Source organism: Macroventuria anomochaeta (assembly GCF_010093625.1).
Source record: "Macroventuria anomochaeta strain CBS 525.71 unplaced genomic scaffold BU25scaffold_31, whole genome shotgun sequence".
Classification (NCBI taxonomy): domain Eukaryota; kingdom Fungi; phylum Ascomycota; class Dothideomycetes; order Pleosporales; family Didymellaceae; genus Macroventuria; species Macroventuria anomochaeta.
The window spans coordinates 216,259-235,885 of record NW_022985392.1 but is presented as its reverse complement, the minus strand read 5'-3'; the positions used below and the strand labels follow the sequence as shown (position 1 = coordinate 235,885).

At 53.5% G+C, this 19,627-nt stretch overlaps 9 protein-coding genes across 9 annotated transcripts in view; 3 read left to right on the top strand and 6 right to left on the bottom strand.

Moving 5' to 3' along the window:
* The window catches only part of BU25DRAFT_424151 (uncharacterized protein), a gene marked incomplete at both ends in the record, with an annotated part of 1,036 nt that extends 206 nt beyond the window's left edge, over window positions 1-830 (bottom strand). Inside the window, 2 exons of the mRNA XM_033708262.1 lie at window positions 185-563; window positions 657-830. Of these exons, the coding sequence (XP_033558560.1) occupies window positions 185-563; window positions 657-830 (553 nt within the window). The remainder of the gene's footprint in view (window positions 1-184; window positions 564-656) is intronic.
* Window positions 831-1,652: 822 nt separating this feature from the next.
* Window positions 1,653-3,245, bottom strand: BU25DRAFT_493669 (uncharacterized protein; the record flags this gene model as incomplete). The annotated part of the gene is made up of 2 exons (XM_033711730.1): window positions 1,653-3,167; window positions 3,214-3,245. The coding sequence occupies 2 exons, from the start codon at window positions 3,243-3,245 to the stop codon at window positions 1,718-1,720; spliced, it is 1,482 nt and encodes a 493-aa protein (XP_033558559.1). The 3' UTR covers window positions 1,653-1,717.
* Window positions 3,246-3,574: 329 nt separating this feature from the next.
* BU25DRAFT_413616 (RhoGAP-domain-containing protein) lies at window positions 3,575-7,961 on the bottom strand. The gene is made up of 2 exons (XM_033707072.1): window positions 4,776-7,961; window positions 3,575-4,730 (listed from the first exon to the last, which is right to left on the bottom strand). Exons 1-2 carry the CDS (start codon window positions 7,948-7,950, stop codon window positions 3,970-3,972), a joined length of 3,936 nt encoding a protein of 1,311 aa, XP_033558558.1. The 5' UTR covers window positions 7,951-7,961; the 3' UTR covers window positions 3,575-3,969.
* A 3,149-nt stretch (window positions 7,962-11,110) lies between these two features.
* BU25DRAFT_424148 (uncharacterized protein) lies at window positions 11,111-11,931 on the top strand (the record flags this gene model as incomplete). The annotated part of the gene is made up of 3 exons (XM_033708261.1): window positions 11,111-11,200; window positions 11,415-11,568; window positions 11,609-11,931. The coding sequence occupies 3 exons, from the start codon at window positions 11,111-11,113 to the stop codon at window positions 11,929-11,931; spliced, it is 567 nt and encodes a 188-aa protein (XP_033558557.1).
* A 1,460-nt stretch (window positions 11,932-13,391) lies between these two features.
* Window positions 13,392-15,101, bottom strand: BU25DRAFT_424147 (major facilitator superfamily transporter; the record flags this gene model as incomplete). Its single annotated transcript, XM_033708260.1, has 5 exons — window positions 13,392-13,833; window positions 13,881-14,074; window positions 14,125-14,672; window positions 14,721-14,829; window positions 14,880-15,101. 5 exons carry the CDS (start codon window positions 15,099-15,101, stop codon window positions 13,392-13,394), a joined length of 1,515 nt encoding a protein of 504 aa, XP_033558556.1.
* Window positions 15,102-15,540: 439 nt separating this feature from the next.
* On the bottom strand, window positions 15,541-16,967 carry BU25DRAFT_348190 (FAD binding domain-containing protein; the record flags this gene model as incomplete). Its single annotated transcript, XM_033703189.1, has 4 exons — window positions 15,541-15,827; window positions 15,851-16,165; window positions 16,239-16,527; window positions 16,584-16,967. 4 exons carry the CDS (start codon window positions 16,965-16,967, stop codon window positions 15,541-15,543), a joined length of 1,275 nt encoding a protein of 424 aa, XP_033558555.1.
* A 327-nt stretch (window positions 16,968-17,294) lies between these two features.
* Window positions 17,295-17,778, bottom strand: BU25DRAFT_433589 (30S ribosomal protein S13; the record flags this gene model as incomplete). The annotated part of the gene is made up of 3 exons (XM_033708787.1): window positions 17,295-17,624; window positions 17,684-17,728; window positions 17,776-17,778. 3 exons carry the CDS (start codon window positions 17,776-17,778, stop codon window positions 17,295-17,297), a joined length of 378 nt encoding a protein of 125 aa, XP_033558554.1.
* Window positions 17,779-18,029: 251 nt separating this feature from the next.
* Window positions 18,030-18,917, top strand: BU25DRAFT_348138 (peptidyl-prolyl cis-trans isomerase B; the record flags this gene model as incomplete). The annotated part of the gene is made up of 4 exons (XM_033703184.1): window positions 18,030-18,140; window positions 18,301-18,483; window positions 18,542-18,659; window positions 18,712-18,917. 4 exons carry the CDS (start codon window positions 18,030-18,032, stop codon window positions 18,915-18,917), a joined length of 618 nt encoding a protein of 205 aa, XP_033558553.1.
* On the top strand, window positions 18,542-19,290 carry BU25DRAFT_442046 (uncharacterized protein). The gene is made up of 2 exons (XM_033709272.1): window positions 18,542-18,659; window positions 18,712-19,290. Exon 2 carries the CDS (start codon window positions 18,994-18,996, stop codon window positions 19,249-19,251), a length of 258 nt encoding a protein of 85 aa, XP_033558552.1. The 5' UTR covers window positions 18,542-18,659; window positions 18,712-18,993; the 3' UTR covers window positions 19,252-19,290.
* Window positions 19,291-19,627: the final 337 nt, after the last annotated feature.

Here is a 19,627-nt window from a genome sequence, read left to right as displayed (position 1 = left end):
AGATGGCAGCTACATATACGGTTGGGGCATAATTTGGCCAAAGTAAAGGAGGAATTAAGTTTTTTTTTTTTTTTTTTTTTTTCCACCAACCCATGGAGAAGCCTGCGTATTTTCTCATTGCTGGAGCCGTGCCTCCGATCATATGTTTCGAGACAACCACTAAGTTCGTGCTTGTTATAGATACCTGAGGTTCCCTCAAGATTGTTATGAGCTGGTCTTGAGTTAGGCAGAAAAGTTTGGACGAGGCGCTCGAGGAAGGCTATTGTGTTTCGAACAGTATCCTCAATGGCTTTCAAGTCGTTCCCAGTTAAGTCTTCTGGATAAACGGCGTCCTTTTCGCAGTGAATGGTCCGTATGCAGAGACCTGCATCGTTCAAATGCTCTGTGATTCTGCTGTTGATCAGGCAGTAATACTGAGTCGGTGTGCTATATCCTTGCGTGTTTGCACTCGACACTTTTACCAAAGCCTCGATGTCCTCCAAGTTATTCTGATACTCCGTAGCGAGGAGGGACAAGGTGCTAGAAGGCTCTTTAGTAACAGCCGATATTAAACGCTGCTGGACCTACACCTCTCGAGATCTTAGGATTTTTTTTGAATTTGGCTCGGCAGTGATGTCTTAACTCATCTATGCAACTATCATTGTGCCACTGCTCACAATAAGGGCCATATGCTTGCGCCACTTCCAGACCAAGAAGTTGTCTGAGACAACGTACGTAGGGATTGTAATTGACAGCGAGGCATTTATGCGTTGAATCGCGTACCCCAGCGCCATCTTGTATTCAGGGCTGGCAAACATGCGACCAATACCGAGGCCTTCTGTTGAGCGCATACTTCCAGGATCGTCAACTTGCGTTATGTCGCTACTCCATTTGCGTTGTCACATACACACAACCACATCTGGGCGTTTTGCCTAGATGACTGCGAAGGATTGTTCTTGGATGCGGCTTTTAAGTGTAGGACTGATGTGGTCACTAGGCTGGACGAGTGGGAGCCTATCGATGATGGTAGGTCTGGGCGAACCACAAGAGATGGTGGGCCAAAGTTCAAGAAGCAAGGCTCTGAGTGTAGGAGATGACGCAGTGATCGAATCTGTGCCAAGGCAATAAGGGTGATTGTCGGCGGGTTGTTGAAGTACGAAGCAAACGCCACCTGTTGTTGCCGGTCCTGCTAGGTGTGCTCAACCCTACGCTTGCAGAAGGGTTGCTTAAAAGACTCGTCGAACGTGCTACCTCAAGACGCAGATTCGTCCGAAGTAGGCATTTCCCGCACCCGGAAGTGGGGTGACTTGAATGCTTTGCTAGCGTTCTCCAAGACCGAACGACGATGGAGCAGCAAGTACGGTCTTGTCGATCCATGATTGCAAGAGTACCCCCAAAGTCATTCCGCACAACTCAGCTCAGCTCAGCTAGCGTCAAGACCGAATGGTTGGGGTTGTATCAGTGTTTTTAGTTGAGAGATAGTCGCAAGCTTGCTTTTGGCGCTCTCTTTCAGCCTTGCGTTCTGCTTGTTGTTGTTCCTTCACAGCCCTCTCGCGCGCGCGCTCCTCCTTCCTCCTCTCTTGCGCTTCTTTCTTCTCAGCGTCAAGCCTCTACTTGAGTAGCCTGTTTGACTCCTGTAGCTCCTTCTTGTTGGCTTTCCTTACCTCCTCGTTCTTCTCCTCTTGCTCAAGTATAGCCTGAAGGTGTTGTACCTCATTCACCGAGCGGAGGAGACTTCCTATGACCCAGGCTGCACAACTCCAATCTCCACAACCTCAACCTCACTGGTCTCCAGATCCAGTAGCACCACCTGTCCAGTCTCTCTAAACCTGGGTACGCTAACAAGCAACACACTCTGCCCCGCTGGCCCCTCAATGACCTTCTTCCCAAACTTCTCCTGGCACCCGGCAAAATACACATGCGGACAATCCTTCAGCAACAGGGGATCCTCATCCTGGAATGGATAGCACCATAGCGTGTCAGGCGCTGTAGGAGCGATACAACGCCACCTAAGCATCATCTCCATGACCTCCAGCGCATCGACATCGTCCACGTATTTCAGTAGGTCGGCTACTGTTTGGCCGCCTGTACCGAGCACGCGGTAGCCTTCTATGTCGCCATCCCATGGGTTCGTTACCGCGTCTAGTCCGTGAATTGTCTCGTTTGTTTTCGCGGGAGGTTCGGCGTAGAGTCTGCTCTTAGGAAAGAGGGCTGGGTGGAGGGGTTGTTGGGGGAGGGCGACGTTGGCGGGATCGTTTGCGCCGGGTAGGAGGGTGATGGGGAGAGTGGGGAGGAGGTCTGAGAGGAATTCGTCGAGGCGTTCGGCAGGCGAGGCGTTGTATGATGAGGCGTCGTAGCCGTAAGCGTGCTTTTTGCTCTTCTTCTCGGCGAAGTCTTCTCGTGAAAGGATTGGGCTTGCGTGTGACAGCGAGTCGCCGGCTATTATGAGGCGCGATATCGAGCTCGTTAAAGTCTGGGTTGGTGGCCCCGTCGCTTCGCCAGCGAGATATTCGAGCAGCAGATCGAGTGACAGCTCGTCGTCGTCTGTTCCTGTGATCTCTAACCCAGACACGATCGCTATTTTCCCAGCTTTCCCTCGGGTTGGCTTTGGCTTCTTTGCCTGTGTTAGGGCGGCGTCGTCGCGCTCCCACCGCTCAGGCTGCCGCGGAAGGTCCGCGTATTGTGTCGCAATGACTTGGAATGTGCCGTCTGCTTGTTCTGTCCCAAGCGCTGCAAGTACACAGCCCGTCACGTATGTCGAGCTCAGACTCTCACCGGTAACGCGCAGGCGACCAGACTCGTCCTCCAGCATCATCTCGTCTTGTCCACCGGATACGTAGGTCTCGCGCGGGGGCGGTGCGGCGATCCAATGCTCTTTCGATATATCGTCCAGGACGTTGGGTTTCAGCGCCATCTCCATGTACACCGTGCCGACGATCCAGCACAGCTCGCCTTGCCGTACGTCAAGCACACGCTCGACGAATGTGGTCTTTTCCCCTCCCAGCTCGAAGTCATCCCACGCATCGTGCGCCTTCTGCTTTACAGCCTTCTTCAGCTGCGCCAGCCGCAGGAAATACATATCGGCGAATTGGTGTGCATAGTTCTTTTCGGTGCCCTTTGGGAGCTCAAATGTGTGCAGTGGATTGTATTGCGACTCGGCTCGACTCGGTATAGACGGCGCATCCCCGCTGTGATGGTTAGACGGTGAACGTGCAGTTGTGGGCGGCAACTTACAAGGGTGCACCTTTTAGCATGTTACCGGCCATTGTGTGTGTATGTATGAAGCTGTAAAAGGCAAAAAAAAAAAAAAAAAAAGGAGGGGAGATAGGGCGAGGCACGGTGCCGTTGTTTGTTGCTTGCGTTGAGACTCGAAATGTTCGTATATTGCGCGACGCGCGCCTTCCTTCCGCGTCGGCTGGGAAGGCGCGTCGCGCTTGCCGAATGGGGGTGCTTAAGAGGCTTGACCATCGTGACGCTGCTCACGATGCAACATCGAATACATCATGGCCACATGGAAGGCCCGCTTTGTTAATGGATGAGTTTCGTGTTGTATTAACGATTTGCGGAATTGGAAGTAATCATGGTATTCGAGATGGGCTATCTTAGGTGGCTTCTCAAGTTCGATACAACGTCCAGCACCACGAAGCAAATTCAATTCGTCGTGTGTCCCGCCAATATGCGCCGTTCGAATGAGATTCAACGAAAGCTGCGCTCCCCTAATATGGAGGCCGAAGCCAAATTCAAACCTCCAAAAACGGTATAAACAAAGTGCCTGCGGTGAGCAAGCGGGTATGCGAAGTAGGTATGAAAGCACGCTAAAGCTGTATATCCCAATAACGCCGGATGGTGAGGTCTGTCTTCGCTTGCTGATATCCAATAGACAAGGGACGATAACGATGATAAATGCCAGAGCCCACAGATCCAGTCCTGGGTCCTTGAGATTAGGGTTCAGAAATTAGACAGAATGTAGTAGATCGTGCGATATGTCGATTAGTCGAATGCGGTCTCTTCGCGGACCATGAGCGGGTTTGCGCGGGCATCCTCACGGAGTCGTTGGTTGCTCGATGCGCTGGACCCGCTCGATCCTTTGCGTTGGCCACCCATGCCCATGTTCATAAGAAGCATGCCACTCTCACGTCGACGCTGTCGCTGCTCTCTCGAGTTGCCCTGGACAGCGCTGTTGAGGCTTCCGTATCCCTCGCCGTTTTGGTAGGCTTGCTCATACTGCGGAGCATCGTAGCTTGGTCGCATGGGAATGAAACCGGAGTCGTAGCTGCCATTACGGCCTCGCTCCTGCTGTTGCTGTGGAGGTTGAGGTGCTGGGTATGAAGGAGGGGCACTGTCCTGGAATTGAGGCGGTCGCCTATCGAAGCGTTGCTGGAAGGTGGTCTCGTTGTAGGCGGGCGTGGGCAAATCTGAGAACATCTGTCGGCGCGGAGATCGAATAGCTTCATCTCCAAGGTGGGTGTTGTTGGCGCGAATCTCGTGGATAGGAGAGCTCGCTTCATCGAGAGGCGAACCGAAGATATCCATGAAGTCAGTCAAGAAGAAGGCTATGAGCGGGGCCGGGATGTTCAGAGTCGGTGCGAAGACGATGCCAACGTTGCGGACAGTCATCTTGTTCAATTGAGAATTGTCCACAACTTCGATCAAGAAGGATGACAAGTGGCGTAGTAGCTCGAAATTGGCGATGGGAAGCTTGTGCACCAGCACGTTGAAGCTCTGGATCTTCTTGCTACGCTCGTCCATATCTGCACATGTTAGCTAACTCAGTTGGAGGTGATTGATCAACCTACCAAGAACTTTGAGGAAATCGAGATGGAGTTCTCGAGTCAAGATGGAAGCTGGCAGCTCTCGCAGGTACAGCTTCAAGAGAGAGGCGACAGCATGCACATCAGTGTAAGGCCCTTCCACAAGTGGAACATCGCCTTCGCTGTTGAACCTGTCGCGCAGACCTTTGATGACTATGTTAGAGCCACTGAGCCTGAAGATGCCCTCTTCTTTGATTGCCTTCTTGTCCTTGAGATACTCCAGGCAGCGGAAGACCACCGAGGGTAGTTGAGCGCCAAGGTTTAAAGGCTGCGAGAACTCGACAGCTTCTTGCAACGTCATACCAAAGACGTTGCGGTTCGGTGGCAGCCCCCTGGTTTCCGAAACGATTGGCAATGGCGTGCTATTAACCTGTATGGGTGCAAGATCTGAAGAACCACCTCGCCCTCTGAAGCCGAAGATGCTACGCTTCTTGTCCTTGATGGTGGTAGGACCGGTAGCGGGCTTGTTGCCCCAATTCTCCGCGTTTTGTATCGGGGTAGCATTGCTCGGTGCTGAGATCGCAGGGTAATGGCCCATGCTACCCTGGGAGAAAGACGAATTCTTGGGAGATCCTCTTGATGGTTTGCTGCCCATTGCATCTCGATGATTCGGGCCGCGAACTGGGGCTTCGGCTGCTACGGTGTCGTCGTAGCTGAGGCTCTGAAGCTTGTCGGTCTGTTGGTCGGCGTCTGGACTATCGCGACTGAGGGACCGGTCAGGGGTCTTGTTGTGCTGGGGCTTCTGCAGGCGCGCTGGAACAGCAGGTTTGGCTTCAACTGGAGAGGTTTCATCGCGGTAATCCACGTGCTGCAACAGAGCATCGACCCAAGCATCTCTTTCTTCATCGTTCTCAGCACAAAGAACGTGTCGCACAAGACTGGCTGAGTCTTTCCGCTTTGGCTCTAGAATCAAGAAGGCGTGCCGATATTGGTTGTCTTCGCCATCGTCTCGGCGCTGCGGCGACTGATTGGACTGCTGTTGGGACTGCTTGCCAATCTGAGCGTTGAGCAACTTGATGGTTCCCAAATGGGCACCGCCCTCCACTTCGTAGTATCTGAACTCAGATCCTTCAAGGATGAAGTATCGGGCTTTCCAACCGCCGAAGTTCTTACCCCGCTTGGTCAGGTAGCCTTCTTTGTTGCCCTTGGTACGCGGCACAGAGGCAGCGGGAGCTAGAGTAGGCTCAGGCGTTAGCCTATCGCCGGTCTGCGCGCCAATAACGTCAGTGGAGAAGTAATCACAAACTGTCAAAGCCGCCTTCTCGCTCATGTTTGTTTCCAGCATGGCATCAAAGTACTGGTTAAGAGCAACTCTTCGCGCATCTATCTTCGCAGGAGCATGGCCGCTGAACAGGATACGGTCAGGAAGCCTGCCCTGGAAGTCGGACAAGGACCTTAGCTGTGCGTCTAAAGCTGGAAGAGAGGCAATGTTCTTCTCCAGGCGCCATAGCTGCTTGTTGTTTGAGCGCGCATAGATCGCAAGGATGAAGACAGGGTCTTCCTCTTGTGGCCTTGGGGCTAAGATACTCAGACGGGAAGGACGGAGACGCGACGAGAACACCTTAACCTCGATCGAAGGCAGTGCATTCGGCGGAAGCAGAAGTCCCGGGTACTGTTCAGAAACGAGGCCCCGGTATACGTGCTCCGCGTCCGGCATATCATTCAGGGTCGGACTGCTGGATGTAGAGTCAGGGCTTGGCTGCGCGTTTGGTACCGTCAACAGGTCTGGGCTTCTCTTCGACTGCGTAGGTTTCTCAGCTTGTGATCCGGGAGGTGACTGGTATGATTGAGGCGTGTTTGGCGGAAGTGGGCCCGGCTGTTGCAGGGTCCGCGAACCAGGCTGTACGGTTGCGGTAGGTGACATGGGTGGGGATGCTATTGATTGTTTGAGATTTCTTGGCAATGGTGAACCGGGCGGTCTGTCTCCAGGACGTGGACTGGTAGGCAAGCCAGGGCTCAACAGCGGTGAGGCAAACGCGCTTCTGTTTGCTACCATTGAGCCTTCCGAGGCTGTAGGGCTGAGCATAGCGTTCAGAGATCCAGCTGGAGGATGGCGTGGTGACAGTGGTAGACCGGCCTGGAGAGGGTTGAACTGGCGGGATGACTGCGGCAACGCAACCATTTGAGGTACGGGGTCGTCTTCTGGAGCTTCGACAGGCGTGGATCTTGACTTGCCCTTGCTTTCACTCTTCTTCTTCGCCGACTTGCTCCTCGCTTCTTCGTCCTTCAACGCCACGGCTTCACGGGCACGATCATCGTCCTCGCGCGTCTTTCTTCTCCCTCTTTCCGCCACAATCGGTATCTCCTCCACTTCAAGAGTATCGTCGTAGTCGGAGTCATCGTCGTCTTCGTTGCTCGCTTGGTGCAGGTGTGCGCTCGTCGTTACCGGCTTGGACAGGTTGAGAGGAGCAGGTGGGGCTTTTCGCAAAGGCTGTGCAGGCTTTCGTGGAGGAGAGCTGAAACCGCCGCTACGAAGCTCTGGAGTTGCCTGAGTTACTGCGAGCTGTGGCTGCAGCGTCGTGCCGTTGGAGCCTGACGATGTAGCAGTGTCAGGCCGTGGTGGGGTCACAGGCCGTGGAGCCTTTTCCGTTACTCGCGAGTCGAGTGTGTTCTCCTGCAGTGCAGCGTTTAGCCCAAGCCCTTTGTTGCCAAGGGCAAGAGGTTTGACAGAGTAGTCTGTTGGCGAGTTGATTGCTGAGTTTATGCTCGATGCAGTAGGCGATGCAATCAAGGAATGAGCGGGCGATGTTGGTAGCTGAGACTCTGGATACAGTTGTGTCGCAAACTGCCCTTGTGTCTGAGGCGCGGCCTTGTGCTCAACCGGAGCTGACTCGGCTGGTTTGACAGGTTCCTCAGGTCTCTCGCTGGGTGCCGGTGATTCGCTGTGCTCGCGTCCCACAACAGAATCGAAGGTGTCAGACCGCTGCAGTGCTCCAGGCACTGGCTGTGCCTGCTCAGCGTACTCCTTCATCTTCTTGCGGTAGCGATCCTTGTCCTTGAGTGCACGCTCGAGGTCCTTCTGTAGCCCAATGACCATGGCTCGCTGTTTCTCGACTAGCCGCCAGAGCTGCTGGTTGTGACTGGCCTGGCTCTGCTTCTCCTTCCACATTGCAAGCAGCGCAGCCTCGGGCGAGCCTGCTGCGGCCATGAGGGCAGCCATATCCGGCGGATTGGCGGTGTTCACATCCTGAGACGGCCGAGACGAGTGACCAGCAGCTGGTCGCGGCGCTGCGGAGGCACTGGACGTGACGGAGGATGCGGCCGAGTCTATGGAGAGGTTGCGCGGGGGAGTGGTGGGCTTCGTCTCTGGGCGGAAGGGCCGCGATGGGGGAGGCATGGCTGGAGAGGAGCTGCCGGCGGTGGGCAGTGTGGGCGAGGAAGCGTGTCGCAGCTGGTGCGCATGCCCAGGAGGGTGGAGGGCTCGCGGGGAGTGGCTGAAGGCAGTGGGTGTGGCCGTGTTGCTGTGTAGGCCTGTGTGGTTGTGCTCTTCCTCGAGCAGCGCTTCTAGCCTCTCGCGCGGTGAGCGTGGCTCGTCGTTATAGGCCGCAGCTCCTGCAGTGTTAGGCGAACGAGGGCTGCCCGCCGTCTGCTGCAGCGGAGTCGGGGCCTGCTTGCGACGCCCTGCTGCTCGACTGCTGCGCTGCTCGTCGTCGGTGGCCGGCACGTCCTGGGAGGGTGGGCGCGCAGTGGGCTCGCGAAGGCTGCGGATCGAGTCGGCCAGAGAGACGGGAGCGTGGTCTCGGTGGTGCTGCTCGTCTTGGTAGTGTGCGGGAGAGAGGTGCGCGTGGAAAGCTGCTTGCTGGGCTTGTTGGAGCATGGCTGCGTCGCTCACCATGGAACGCTCGTCTCAAACCAGGCTAGCTGGCTGACCGGGATGAGCCCTATGGCCAATGTCGAGAGTGCAGGCAGGAGTGGAGCCGCTGTGTCTTCCGCGACCCTTTGTGTCTCTGGCAGAGGGCAGGCAATCTGGTCCAGCTGGTCCAGCAGTTTCGTCAGCACTTGGCCTCGCAGAATGAGTCGTGGCCGCCCGCCATCAGAGGAGGCGTGCGGATCAGCGAGGACGTCGAGAAATTTGGATGCGTAGTCAGGTGCCAGAGCCCGCTATCTGCACTACCCATTCGCCGGTCTACGCGCCCAGGAGCAGGAGAGCAGTCCGGCGAGTCTAGCGACGCAAAATATCTTTAATTCAACCTTAGGCCATCTGCTGCATTCCGCACCCACGGCCTGCAGGCACAGCTAGCAGTGGGTTCCTGCATCCAGGCCGGCCCTCTGGCCATGTCCGACACACTGCCAGCAGGAGCAATTGTGCTGTCCGCGTGCACACCTGAGATGAAACCGTGTGGACGACCCTGGCTGTCAACTTGTTGTAGGAGGCTATACAGCCTCCTGATTGGCCCACAGCCAGGCAATACAGCACCGGCAGCTATCGCCCTAGAGCACTTAGCAGCCTGCATATGCGGCCCTCAGCGTGCACGCCATCGCTAGCTGACAAGCGGAGCTCCCTTCTGCAGGTCATTTGTTGGCTGGAACCCGGCCTGCTCGACACACGAAGTGACTTGATGGCGTCGACAGTGCTGCTGGCCCACGAGCCCACGACCCGGAAACAGAAACACTTTGCAGCGCCGGTGAGCGGGGCCATGTGTCTGGCTTCTCCGCCGGCGCGCCATTGGCCGGACTCCCGACGTCTCTTGATGGCTCGATTGTTTGATGATGCCAAGGTAGGCAATTGTGCTCGAAGCTTTCTGCACACCCGAGATGAGGAAGGAACGAACCCCGCATGCACGTCGATCACCTCCGAATCACACTCCACCCCGTTCTTAATCCCCTTTCGAGCTCGAACCATGCAGCTGTGCGCTCAACGGCCGGCTCGCTGCAGATGAACGCACTTCAGCTGCTAACGGTGAGCGAGGCCAGACGACTTTCACACCGTTCACCAGATTTGGGGAGCAAACTTTAATTGACATCTCAGGCACACACGGCTAGTGTGGAGCCCGCAAATGCACTCGACTAGCGATGGCTCAAGTTTGCTGACCCAAGCCAGAAACACCATCGACCGCGATTCAAGCGAGGGACATTTTACTCTTGCTTCTGTCTCTGTGTCACCAACAACCTCTGCGTGGAAATGAAGTACAACAAGCGGCAGCGATGACTGCCTGATCAAGCTGCAGGTCTATTTACGGAACGCGCTCATGCCTCAGATACTCGCCGCCCTGCAGCGGTAACCTGAGGCAGACGCCGTAGCAAAAGCACGACAAACAGATCGACCCCAGATGCAGGTCATATTGGTGCCTTCGGTATTACAGTTCGATTGTTCGGGTGCACTACAGGAAATTGCCGGTGACCAAGGAAGAAAGATTCCCGAACAACCCTGCGAAACGCTTCTCCGCATCTACGTTGGTCATGCCAAGTGCATGTTCTCAGTTCTTCGAACACTTACATCGGCACTCCAGCATCCAGACGCTGCCTCTCAGTGAGGTACTGAATACTGACTGAACAAATCTCTCGGGACAAAAACATTGCCCCCACAAAAACGCGTACTCTTGTTAACCAGGCAGGCAAAGAACAACAGCTCTCTACCTTGCCGCATCAAAAGTAACGTGAACATACCGGAGACATCCATGACCGCTGACAGAGCCCAAGAATCAGCAGCTGCAAACCGAGCGCAAACCCATTTGTTTCTAGAACATCACCTAGTTCGCTTCTATATCATTGGATCATCGATCATCGCAGCGGTCAGCTTGGGACACTCTGCCAGCGAGAGTTTACAAACATAACAACCTTTGCTCCGGGGCCGCACAGCTTTCTGCTGAGATCTCGTCCGCAAGCACCACCACTAACAACCGGCGTGGCTCCTGCTCAGATGCTCTATTCGGATCTCCAGAAGATCTCATCTCCACGCCAAGATAGCAATACCCGAGAGAAACGCCATGTACCACCTCACCATCTCTCACCGTCTGGGGCCTCCCATGTGGCTTCCGTGCATGATATTGTTGAAGTGTACAATTATCGTGGGTCAGATTTGGGTTCTGACAGCCTCTCCGATACGGTTGTGGAACACCATTTTGACCGAGTTCTGGAGCCGATATGCAGTGCTACAGCCCTATCTTCGGACTATAATGAGCACAGCTGTTAGATCAGGAGAAGCAAACCACTCATGCAATATTTCCGAGGTACAGACCTAAGCAGCGGGTTACAGCAACACCACAATCTACGCGCTTTACACTTGAACCCCATTTCCATGTCAAGATGTCAGTAACAATTAAGTCTACTTCTAACCCAGCGTTCATGGTTGCTACATTGAGAGAGTGGCGCGCTTAGTAATGGTGGCACATTCGGTTATAATCCGTGTTAACGTCACACAATATGGTATTGATGGTTCAGTAAAGTTAGGAACTCTGCGTTACCTTAGAGTAAGTGAATATAATACCCTCATGGTCGTTGACCATGTCTTTTGTGACGGATCGTTATGACTGATGCCAATGTTTCGCTGATAGTCCAAGTCTTTAACGATCTTAGCCAAATGCAAGCCTGCTCCACTATGCATTCATGGTCAGCGACGCCCCGAATCAAGTCTACCAGAGAGTTTGACAAAACTCGTGGAAAAGACAGCTGACCACAACATAGCTCCGTGCTCTCCCCAAATACCTTATGATGCAAGGTGCATGTATCCACATCAACGCCGAGCAACCCCCCCCCCCCTCTCAACCTAGTTTGCAGGCAAATAATCTGGGCTGCGAGGGAAAACATCGCAGCCTCATGAGGATGTCGGGTACAGAATGTGTGTATCTGGGCCATGAATCTGACTGCGTGGCATAGAGCGACTGAAGCACTGCTGGGCTCTTCCGTAACCCAATTCGAGCAGCCGAGCTCTGGATGCCCAGCACCTGGAGGCATTCGTCATCCATCCAAAGGAACTATCCCTGTCGCTCCGTGGAATGCGCAGAAGCATCGTCACGCAGTGGTAATACTGCCAAATAGTCTCTTGATCATGGGCCACGAGGTGTCATGGCAAGACACAGCAAACAATTGTCCCACGTATCGTGTCATGGTGTTGGTCCAGTGGAACCTGGCGACGAGTTTCCCATATCAAAATCGATTCGTCGCTTTCGTTTCTGCCTGTTGGGAGAATCACAAATCCTGAAGAATGGCGAGGCCAACTATCAGTCTGGAGAACGCAGTCAGGGACCTAGATATGTCACGATTTCCGCGGTATCGTCCAGGTACTCCTTCAAGCAGCTGGCACCCTCATGTCGATCTAATAGCGTCGTGCACTTAGCCACGTATTCGAACTCTTGGGTACTGAAAACCTTGCTTTGATTTTCGTACTCCAATCGCTAACTGCTGACTGAATTTGTCTCCCACAGTTGCTCAGCGCATAGAGCGGGAAAGTCAAGTGTATCAGTTCCGAGCACTGAATTAAAACCATAAATAATGCACTTCTCACAATCATGCATCTAGTTGCGTGTAAGCACGCTGTATGCGGTGTTCGATGGTAACAATGACAGGTGGCACATACCCACATAGCAAGAGCAGACCGTATGACACTCTGAGTCTTCTTCCAATGAAGCCATTGATCTTGGCCCGGATCAGAAGCTGGGGAAACACGCCGTTAATCCAGTAGAGATCGAGATTATCGAATTCTCAGTCGGACTTCGAGCTGGAGGGAAGCTACGGCTTTCTGTTGGTGGACGCAATTTCTACAAAGCGCAGCCGCATGAGTTTGTCAGTCAGCACGAAAGTCCCAACACGGGAATGGTGGCTATCCATCACGATGGCAAGTACGACTCTTGTATCTACCTGCCGATCCTGCCTTCCATCATTGGCTTGAATACAGCTGCTATGGTTGACAAGCCAATACAACCTGTATCTGGGCTTACGTCGTCTTCCCGACTTCAGTAACGAGCAAACCGTCACCGAATATGTCGACGTTCACACATCGTTGACAAGATCAAGCTTCGCGCATTATCCGCTCGGATTGGCCCATCAGCAGCCATTCGCTTACCCACCGGCCGAGATCGAAAGCGTTCAAAGGGTCTTACCATTCGCGGCCCCAAAGACCCAGAGCAATACCTACGATGGCATAACTCGCCTAGCCTCCACGAATACAAGAGCTTTCAAATTCGTCATCAGCACTCCGGAGTACAAGGCCGGCGCCAAGGCTCATCAGTTTGCAATTCCTGATGAGAGTTTTGGATTAGTTGCACAACAACAAGATCAGATCAGGTCATCTTCAGAAGCCAACCTCGCTCCAAGCAAGACTTTGCTGTCTATCTACTTCACGTCGTGCAGGCCTCAGAGGCAACAACACGGGCCAGGACGATTGCGATTCAAAGTGTTAGTTGTGGCTCTGAGCTTAAGGTCTATCGCAGGGACAGGAATTTGCTTCTTAGCAAGAACGATGAACGATGTTACCGACATATTTCGGGATAGCATGTCTTTTTGCGTCCAGATCAGCAACACAGTATCATTTCGACCGACGCCTTGGAAGGTCTTGTGAGCATGAGAGACTTGTCTTTTTGCCGTTGCCATTATCAGTACAATAGCCTTGAGTCCACACATTCCTCATACCATCGACTTTCGATCCCAAGTGGCCACAGCAACCTAATAGCAATACCTGAATTCTCCATCTTCCCGATCCGTCCCCGTCCCCCAAACTTCCTTCCTCATAAACTCCTCCTCCCCCGTCCTCACCTCGCCCCTCTTCGCATCCCTCCTCTTATTCTGCCACCGATAATACCCATATAACACCACCGTAACCAACGCACAACCCGCCTGCGTACCCATAACAGCCAGCTTCGCAGGTCGATAATCCGGCGCATCTCTCACCTGAAAAGTCTGCGGGCCGATGATGTTACCGATGCTGAAGGAGCCGGATACGATGGCGGCGGCGAAGGCGCGTTTAGTAGATCCGGAGATGTTGGCTGCTGTCCAGGCGTAGAGGACGGGTAGGGGGGCGACGACGGCGTTGACGAGGTAGATGCCAGCAAGGCAGCCGCGCCGGTTGGAGACGGGAAGGAAGGACATTAGGGCTCCACCGAGGATGCTGTAATGGTTCAGCCGCGTTGACTACGTTAATTCGAAAGTACTGACGCTGGGATAATGCAGCAGATAATCCATAGCCACCTATTCGACTGCTTTCGTATGCCGACACCGACCAGGATGGTGAAGAAGATGCTGACGACTCCTGATGGCATGTTCATCAGAGCGGCTTGCTTGGGCTTGTAGCCTAGGTTCCGGATCAGTGTTGCTGAGTATGTGGTTACGACGCCGCTGGATACAGACAGCTGTGGATCGTTAGAATAGACAAAGGTCTGCAAACCGCGGAAGAACGTACCAGGATCACAGCAAGAACCATCAAGTACAACTGCGGATCCGTCAATGCCTCCAAAATCTGCTTAGGCTGAAAGGTCCTGCTCTGAATACCAGTCCGGTTCACGCTGACGTGCTTCAGCAGCGCGACTTTCTCCGCGTCAGTGAGCCAGCGTGCTTGCATCGGCGTATCTGGCACAAGCAACAGCGTCAGTAGTCCAATGACGACGGTCATACACCCGAGCACAACGAACATGACGCGCCATCCAGCAAGTTCAGCTCCAGGTGCTACGTGTTGAAAGCCATAAGAAATGGCGCCACCGATGATTTGTCCAAAACCGAGGCCGCAGTACCAGAATGAGAAGCGGGGCGCTTGCTCGGATTTGGAGTACCACTGCGAACTGATGAGGAGGAGGGAGGGACCAATGGTGGCTTCGAAGATACCCAGGAAGATGCGGGAGACTAGGAGCGTGCGGTAAGATGTGGCTGCGGCACCGCTGGCGGTTGCAACGCCCCAGAGGACGACATTGACGCCGAGCCATTTGGCGGCAGGAACCATCTGGAGGAAGTAGACTAATGGAGGTCAGACTGAACAGCAAGGTTGGGCTGATAAGAGTGTACTGTTTGGGGCTTCGAAGCAAAGTAGACCAACGAAGAGGAACGTTGCAATGTTCGAGAAGTCATTGCCTACAAGACGGAGGTCCTTTTGGATGCCCATGACAGCTGCGTACTGGTACAAAGTCAACAATGGACCATACTATCTAACTGGGGGCGACTTACGTTGAGTATGACCTTGTCGAGGAACTGCATGGTGTAGCAACCGAACATCAGCGGCACGATACGCCAGTCCACTTTTCGACGCAACGCTTTGATATCCACGATGTTCGATGTCAAATCGTCGTTGTTGTGCTTGTGGAGGAATGACCATGCATCGTCAACACTGCCTTTCTTCAGCGAAGTTGAGGTAACTGTAGGCTGTGCTTCCTTGATGTTGGCGGCCATGTTGGCTCTAGAGCTGTTTGAAGCCAATAGAAGCCTCAAGCAATGGTTTCGCTGATCGTGTTATCGGAAGCTCGAATCTGCAATGAGTAGGAGGAGGTGAGAAGGATTCGTAAGATTCCATCCTCGGTGTACGTTCAAGCGAAAGTCGCAGACACGTCTCTTGGTACCTGCTTTCCCTGCAGAATTGATTGATATTCTTGCACTTTCATATGATCGGTTCTATCCGTGCATGGAAGTTGCCTGGCAAGGCTGCAAATCGACCGTTGGTGATAGGTTCAGGCCCCGCACCAAGGCACCATTTGCTGACATGCGTTACACAGCGCACAAACATCTCGTATAAATGCACGCTCAGGGTGAAACATGTTTAATTCGGGCCGCTGGTCGCATGTACGAGATTGTTGCTGCGTGACGCCGGCTATGGTCGGTCTGGCGTGATGTATCAACCATCGTAGTCAAGGATCATTTGCCGTCTGGTGAGCAATGGGCTTTTTGGAGTCAGATTTGCCCAATTGTGTGCGTCAAGGCAGGCTTGGCGAGAGGCCAATACTGCCGGTAGCGTCCTTTTGGCTACACTCTGCTGGTACTCGTGGAGAGCAAATCGAAGATTTGGAGCAGTAGGGCTAAGTTTTGACAGGACTATCTTCCTCAGCTCTAGTACGTCGACTATAGCATGATTTGCGCCCTCACCGCGATCTGGGAATGTAGTCAGTGTTTTGTGTGATTTAGCTCTGTAGTTCATCGAGGCTTACACATCGCCATGGCATGAGCCGAATCGCCCACAAGGGTGTATGTACCGGCCGCAAACATCTCTTTTCGAGGCTCGAAGTCATCGAGGTACAATATTTGCACCTTGGTGTCATTGGAGACCAGCGACAGGAAAGAGTGAAACGGTTCGGCAAGACCCTGAGCGATATCTCTGATGATTGCAATCCGTTCACTGTTGGTGAGCTCAACAGCTCCGATCGTTTTGGAGTGGAAAGGCTCTCTGTCGGTTGATCCAGAGATGCAAATCTGGTAGACGAAGTCCTCGTCATCCTTCTCGGAATGTTGAGGTGCTTTCAACACTGAGATGTGGCATTGGTCAGCTCCAACACTTCTGGCTTCAAAAATTCAGTGTATTTCTGAGTCGAGACTTACAACTAATGTACATAAACACATTGCTTGCAGATGCAGTGCCCTGCAAGAAGAATGGATCAAGCTCACGAATGGGTTTGGCTTGTGCAGCAGTCATCTGCATCGCGAAACCAAACATGGATACCGGTATCCGATGGTTGTCATACTTTCCAGATGAAAAGAGTCCGCGCCGTACTTGTGAATGACTTCCATCGCAGCCAAAGAGTATGCGACCTCGATACTCTGTGCCATCTGCAAAGTGGGCGCCCACAGATGTCGTGTAATCTGACAGGTCTTTGAAAGTTTTGCCCCACTAGACAAAACCATATCAGCTCGTTGCCGTTCCTATAAAAGGAAACCACAGCGTACCTGAATGTCAATGCTGGTAGCCAGTAGTCGTCGCAGTCCTTCTCTGGTCACCCTGATCCTCTCATTCTCTCCGGCTCGTGGACTCGCGCCCTTCTTCTCACCAGTGGTGAGGTCGAAGAAAGGAAAGGTTGACGATTCACCGCGCTCAACAGCGGCGCGATCAACGTATGTATCCGGAAGGCGTGATAGGAGATCTTCGGGGAGCAATTTGCGAAGAGCAGGTAGAGACCAGTGCAAAGTGAGCCCCCAGCCTGACCCTCGTGTCGAAAAGTCGTTGTCACGCTCAAAGATCTGAAAAGGTATGTTCAATTGACGAAGCTGCTGTGCGAGCAGCAATCCAGATATGCCTGCTCCAATGATGAGCACTGGAAGATCATTCTCCATTTTGTAGGACTCAATCGTGGAAATTGACGTGTGAGGTTGCAGTGGTGTTCGCATTGGAAAACATATCAGCAGGCAGCCGCGCTAAGCTGTTGGCACTTGCCTCTTGAGGTTTCTGCAGCTGCCCTGCTCCATTTGAGTTATTGAACGGCTGTACCTGATCCACTCCAACATTGCGTTTTGCAAGCTCTTGCATGCCCCTATAATCTCTTGTTATCGTCAACGGTTCTTTGAACGCACCGTGTGTTCATAAAATAGTTCTTTTGAATTGTATCGTTGACGCCGTTCCATGCTCCATGTACAGTATTATACACTGGTATACGCTCCTCCTTACATCTGTACCCGCCCCGAGCCTCCTCGCTCGACCTTGTTCAACCTTCTTGCAGTGTTGATCTGTGTTCTTGTCCTCTGTCCTCGTACAGGCAGACCCATAGCGTGCCGCCTTCCTCTGTATGTGCCCATATCCTTCAATCTGCGTATGTTGTCCTGTACTTCTCGCCGCGCGTCGTTTTCGATCTTCATTGTCGATAATTCGGCTGTGAGGTCCATGACGGTTGCGTTCTTCAACGCGCCAACCTTGGCCCAAGGGTGGATGTGGAATTTAGCCATGATCTTCTGCGACACCTTGGGGCCGATGCCAAAAAAGCTCTCGAGCGAGCGCTGCAGGAGCGTTAGATTCGCGATGCGCTCGATGCGGCGGACGGAGGTGGTGCGCATACTTTGACGAGTGTCGCCTCCGTGAAACTGAAACCATTGATAAACACCTAGAAACCGTCAGCCCACCCTCCTCGCCCTCCAATTGCATGCTCACCATATCGCCGACAGTCCTCAGGCAGCTATTTGGGTGGTGTTGAAGATCTGTAACCGTGCCTGCGCGAGGATCGCGAATCTCGAATGATGCACGGGCACACTCCGGCAGAGGTGCGACCGCCCCGGCGTGGTTTCACGCTAGACGGCTAAGGACCACGTCTCGGAAACAAAGAGTGCTCCTCCACCATTCCAGGGACTCGACACCTACTTAACCCCGCAGCCTCCTCTCCTTGCAGAAGAGACATACCAGGCATCATGATTTCCCTTCAAAGATTCCTCGTCTCTGTGCTTCTGATCCTCTCGGTTACTTTTGTCTTCTTTGCCCAGTCCGCTGAGGCTACCAAGGGACCTAAGATTACCCACAAGGTATGTACTGGACTCAATTTCGTGCCGTAGGGGGCTTGGTTGCTACATGGTATTTGTACACGTCAATTGGAATCAAGCAGTGTGCTATGTTGGCTACAACGCATTGCAGTCCTTGAACATAGCTGTAGCTCCTCTGAGAACTACAAGCTAACGACACCAGGTCTACTTTGACATCACCCACGGCGATGAGGAACTCGGCCGCATCACCATCGGTCTATACGGCAAGACCGTCCCCAAGACCGCTGAGAACTTCCGTGCCCTTGCTACCGGCGAGAAGGGCTTCGGCTACGAGGGCTCCACCTTCCACCGCGTTATCAAGCAGTTCATGATCCAGGGAGGGTATGTCAGACCCTACACGCTTTTGAAGGCTCAGCTAAATCCCCCAACGTGACTTCACAAAGGGAGACGGTACCGGTGGCAAGTCCATCTACGGCGCCAAGTTCCCTGATGAGAACTTCAAGCTCAAGCACACCCGCAAGGGTCTCTTGAGCATGGCCAACAGTGGCAAGGACACCAACGGTAGGTTATGTCAGCGCTCGATCACGCACAAACATCCACTGACTTCCTCCAGGCTCCCAGTTCTTCATTACCACCGTCATCACCAGCTGGCTCGATGGCCGCCACGTCGTCTTCGGTGAGGTTCTTGAGGGATACGAGGTCGTCGAGAAGATCGAGAACGTCCCCAAGGGATCTGGCGATAAGCCCGTCAAGACTGTCAAGATCGCCAAGAGCGGAGAGCTCGAGGTGCCAGCGGAAGGTATTCACGCGGAACTCTAAGCCAGCAACGTAGCTGGCAACATGCGGGAGAGCTGCTGATATTTCCTTGTTCAAGATTTGTACGGCACCGCAGGCGATGACGGCACCGAACTCGATGTCACCGCAGACCAGACCACCGGCGCTGTTGATGTCGCAACTACTCCTGCCACCAGCCAAGGCAGCAAGGTCCCCATCCCAGCCATTCCTGGCTCTGCTATCATGGAGGATGGTCTGTCTTGGGGCCAAAAAATTTTCTTCATTGGCGCTATTGTCGCTGTTTGCGCTCTTTTTTTACGCTCGCGTGGAGGTGCCAGCACCTCCGGTGGGTTTAAGCAGAGGAGCATGGCGTAGATGAGAAACGACGAAATGAAAGTGCGCTCATTATCATATAATCTAAGAGGACCACGAGATTGCGAATCGTTGTTGAAGCTATCTGGCTGTATTGTCAGGCATCAAGTGTAACCCGAGCAGTGTCGAAGACCCTCACGTTCGAGGACAACAGCAATGCATGTGCTTGTTTGGGGCAGTAGCGCAGATCTGGCGAACTTGCCCTGTGCGAGCACGGAACCATAAGCCAAAGATGAGCGCAAGTGATGCTTCACGCCGTAACCTGTCCGCACCACGACAACTAAATGTCTGACCACGTCGTCTTTCGCTGCAAGTTGGAGCGACACGTTGAACGGCATATGATATAGCATACCTAACAGTGACGTTCACCGCCCATTTTCACC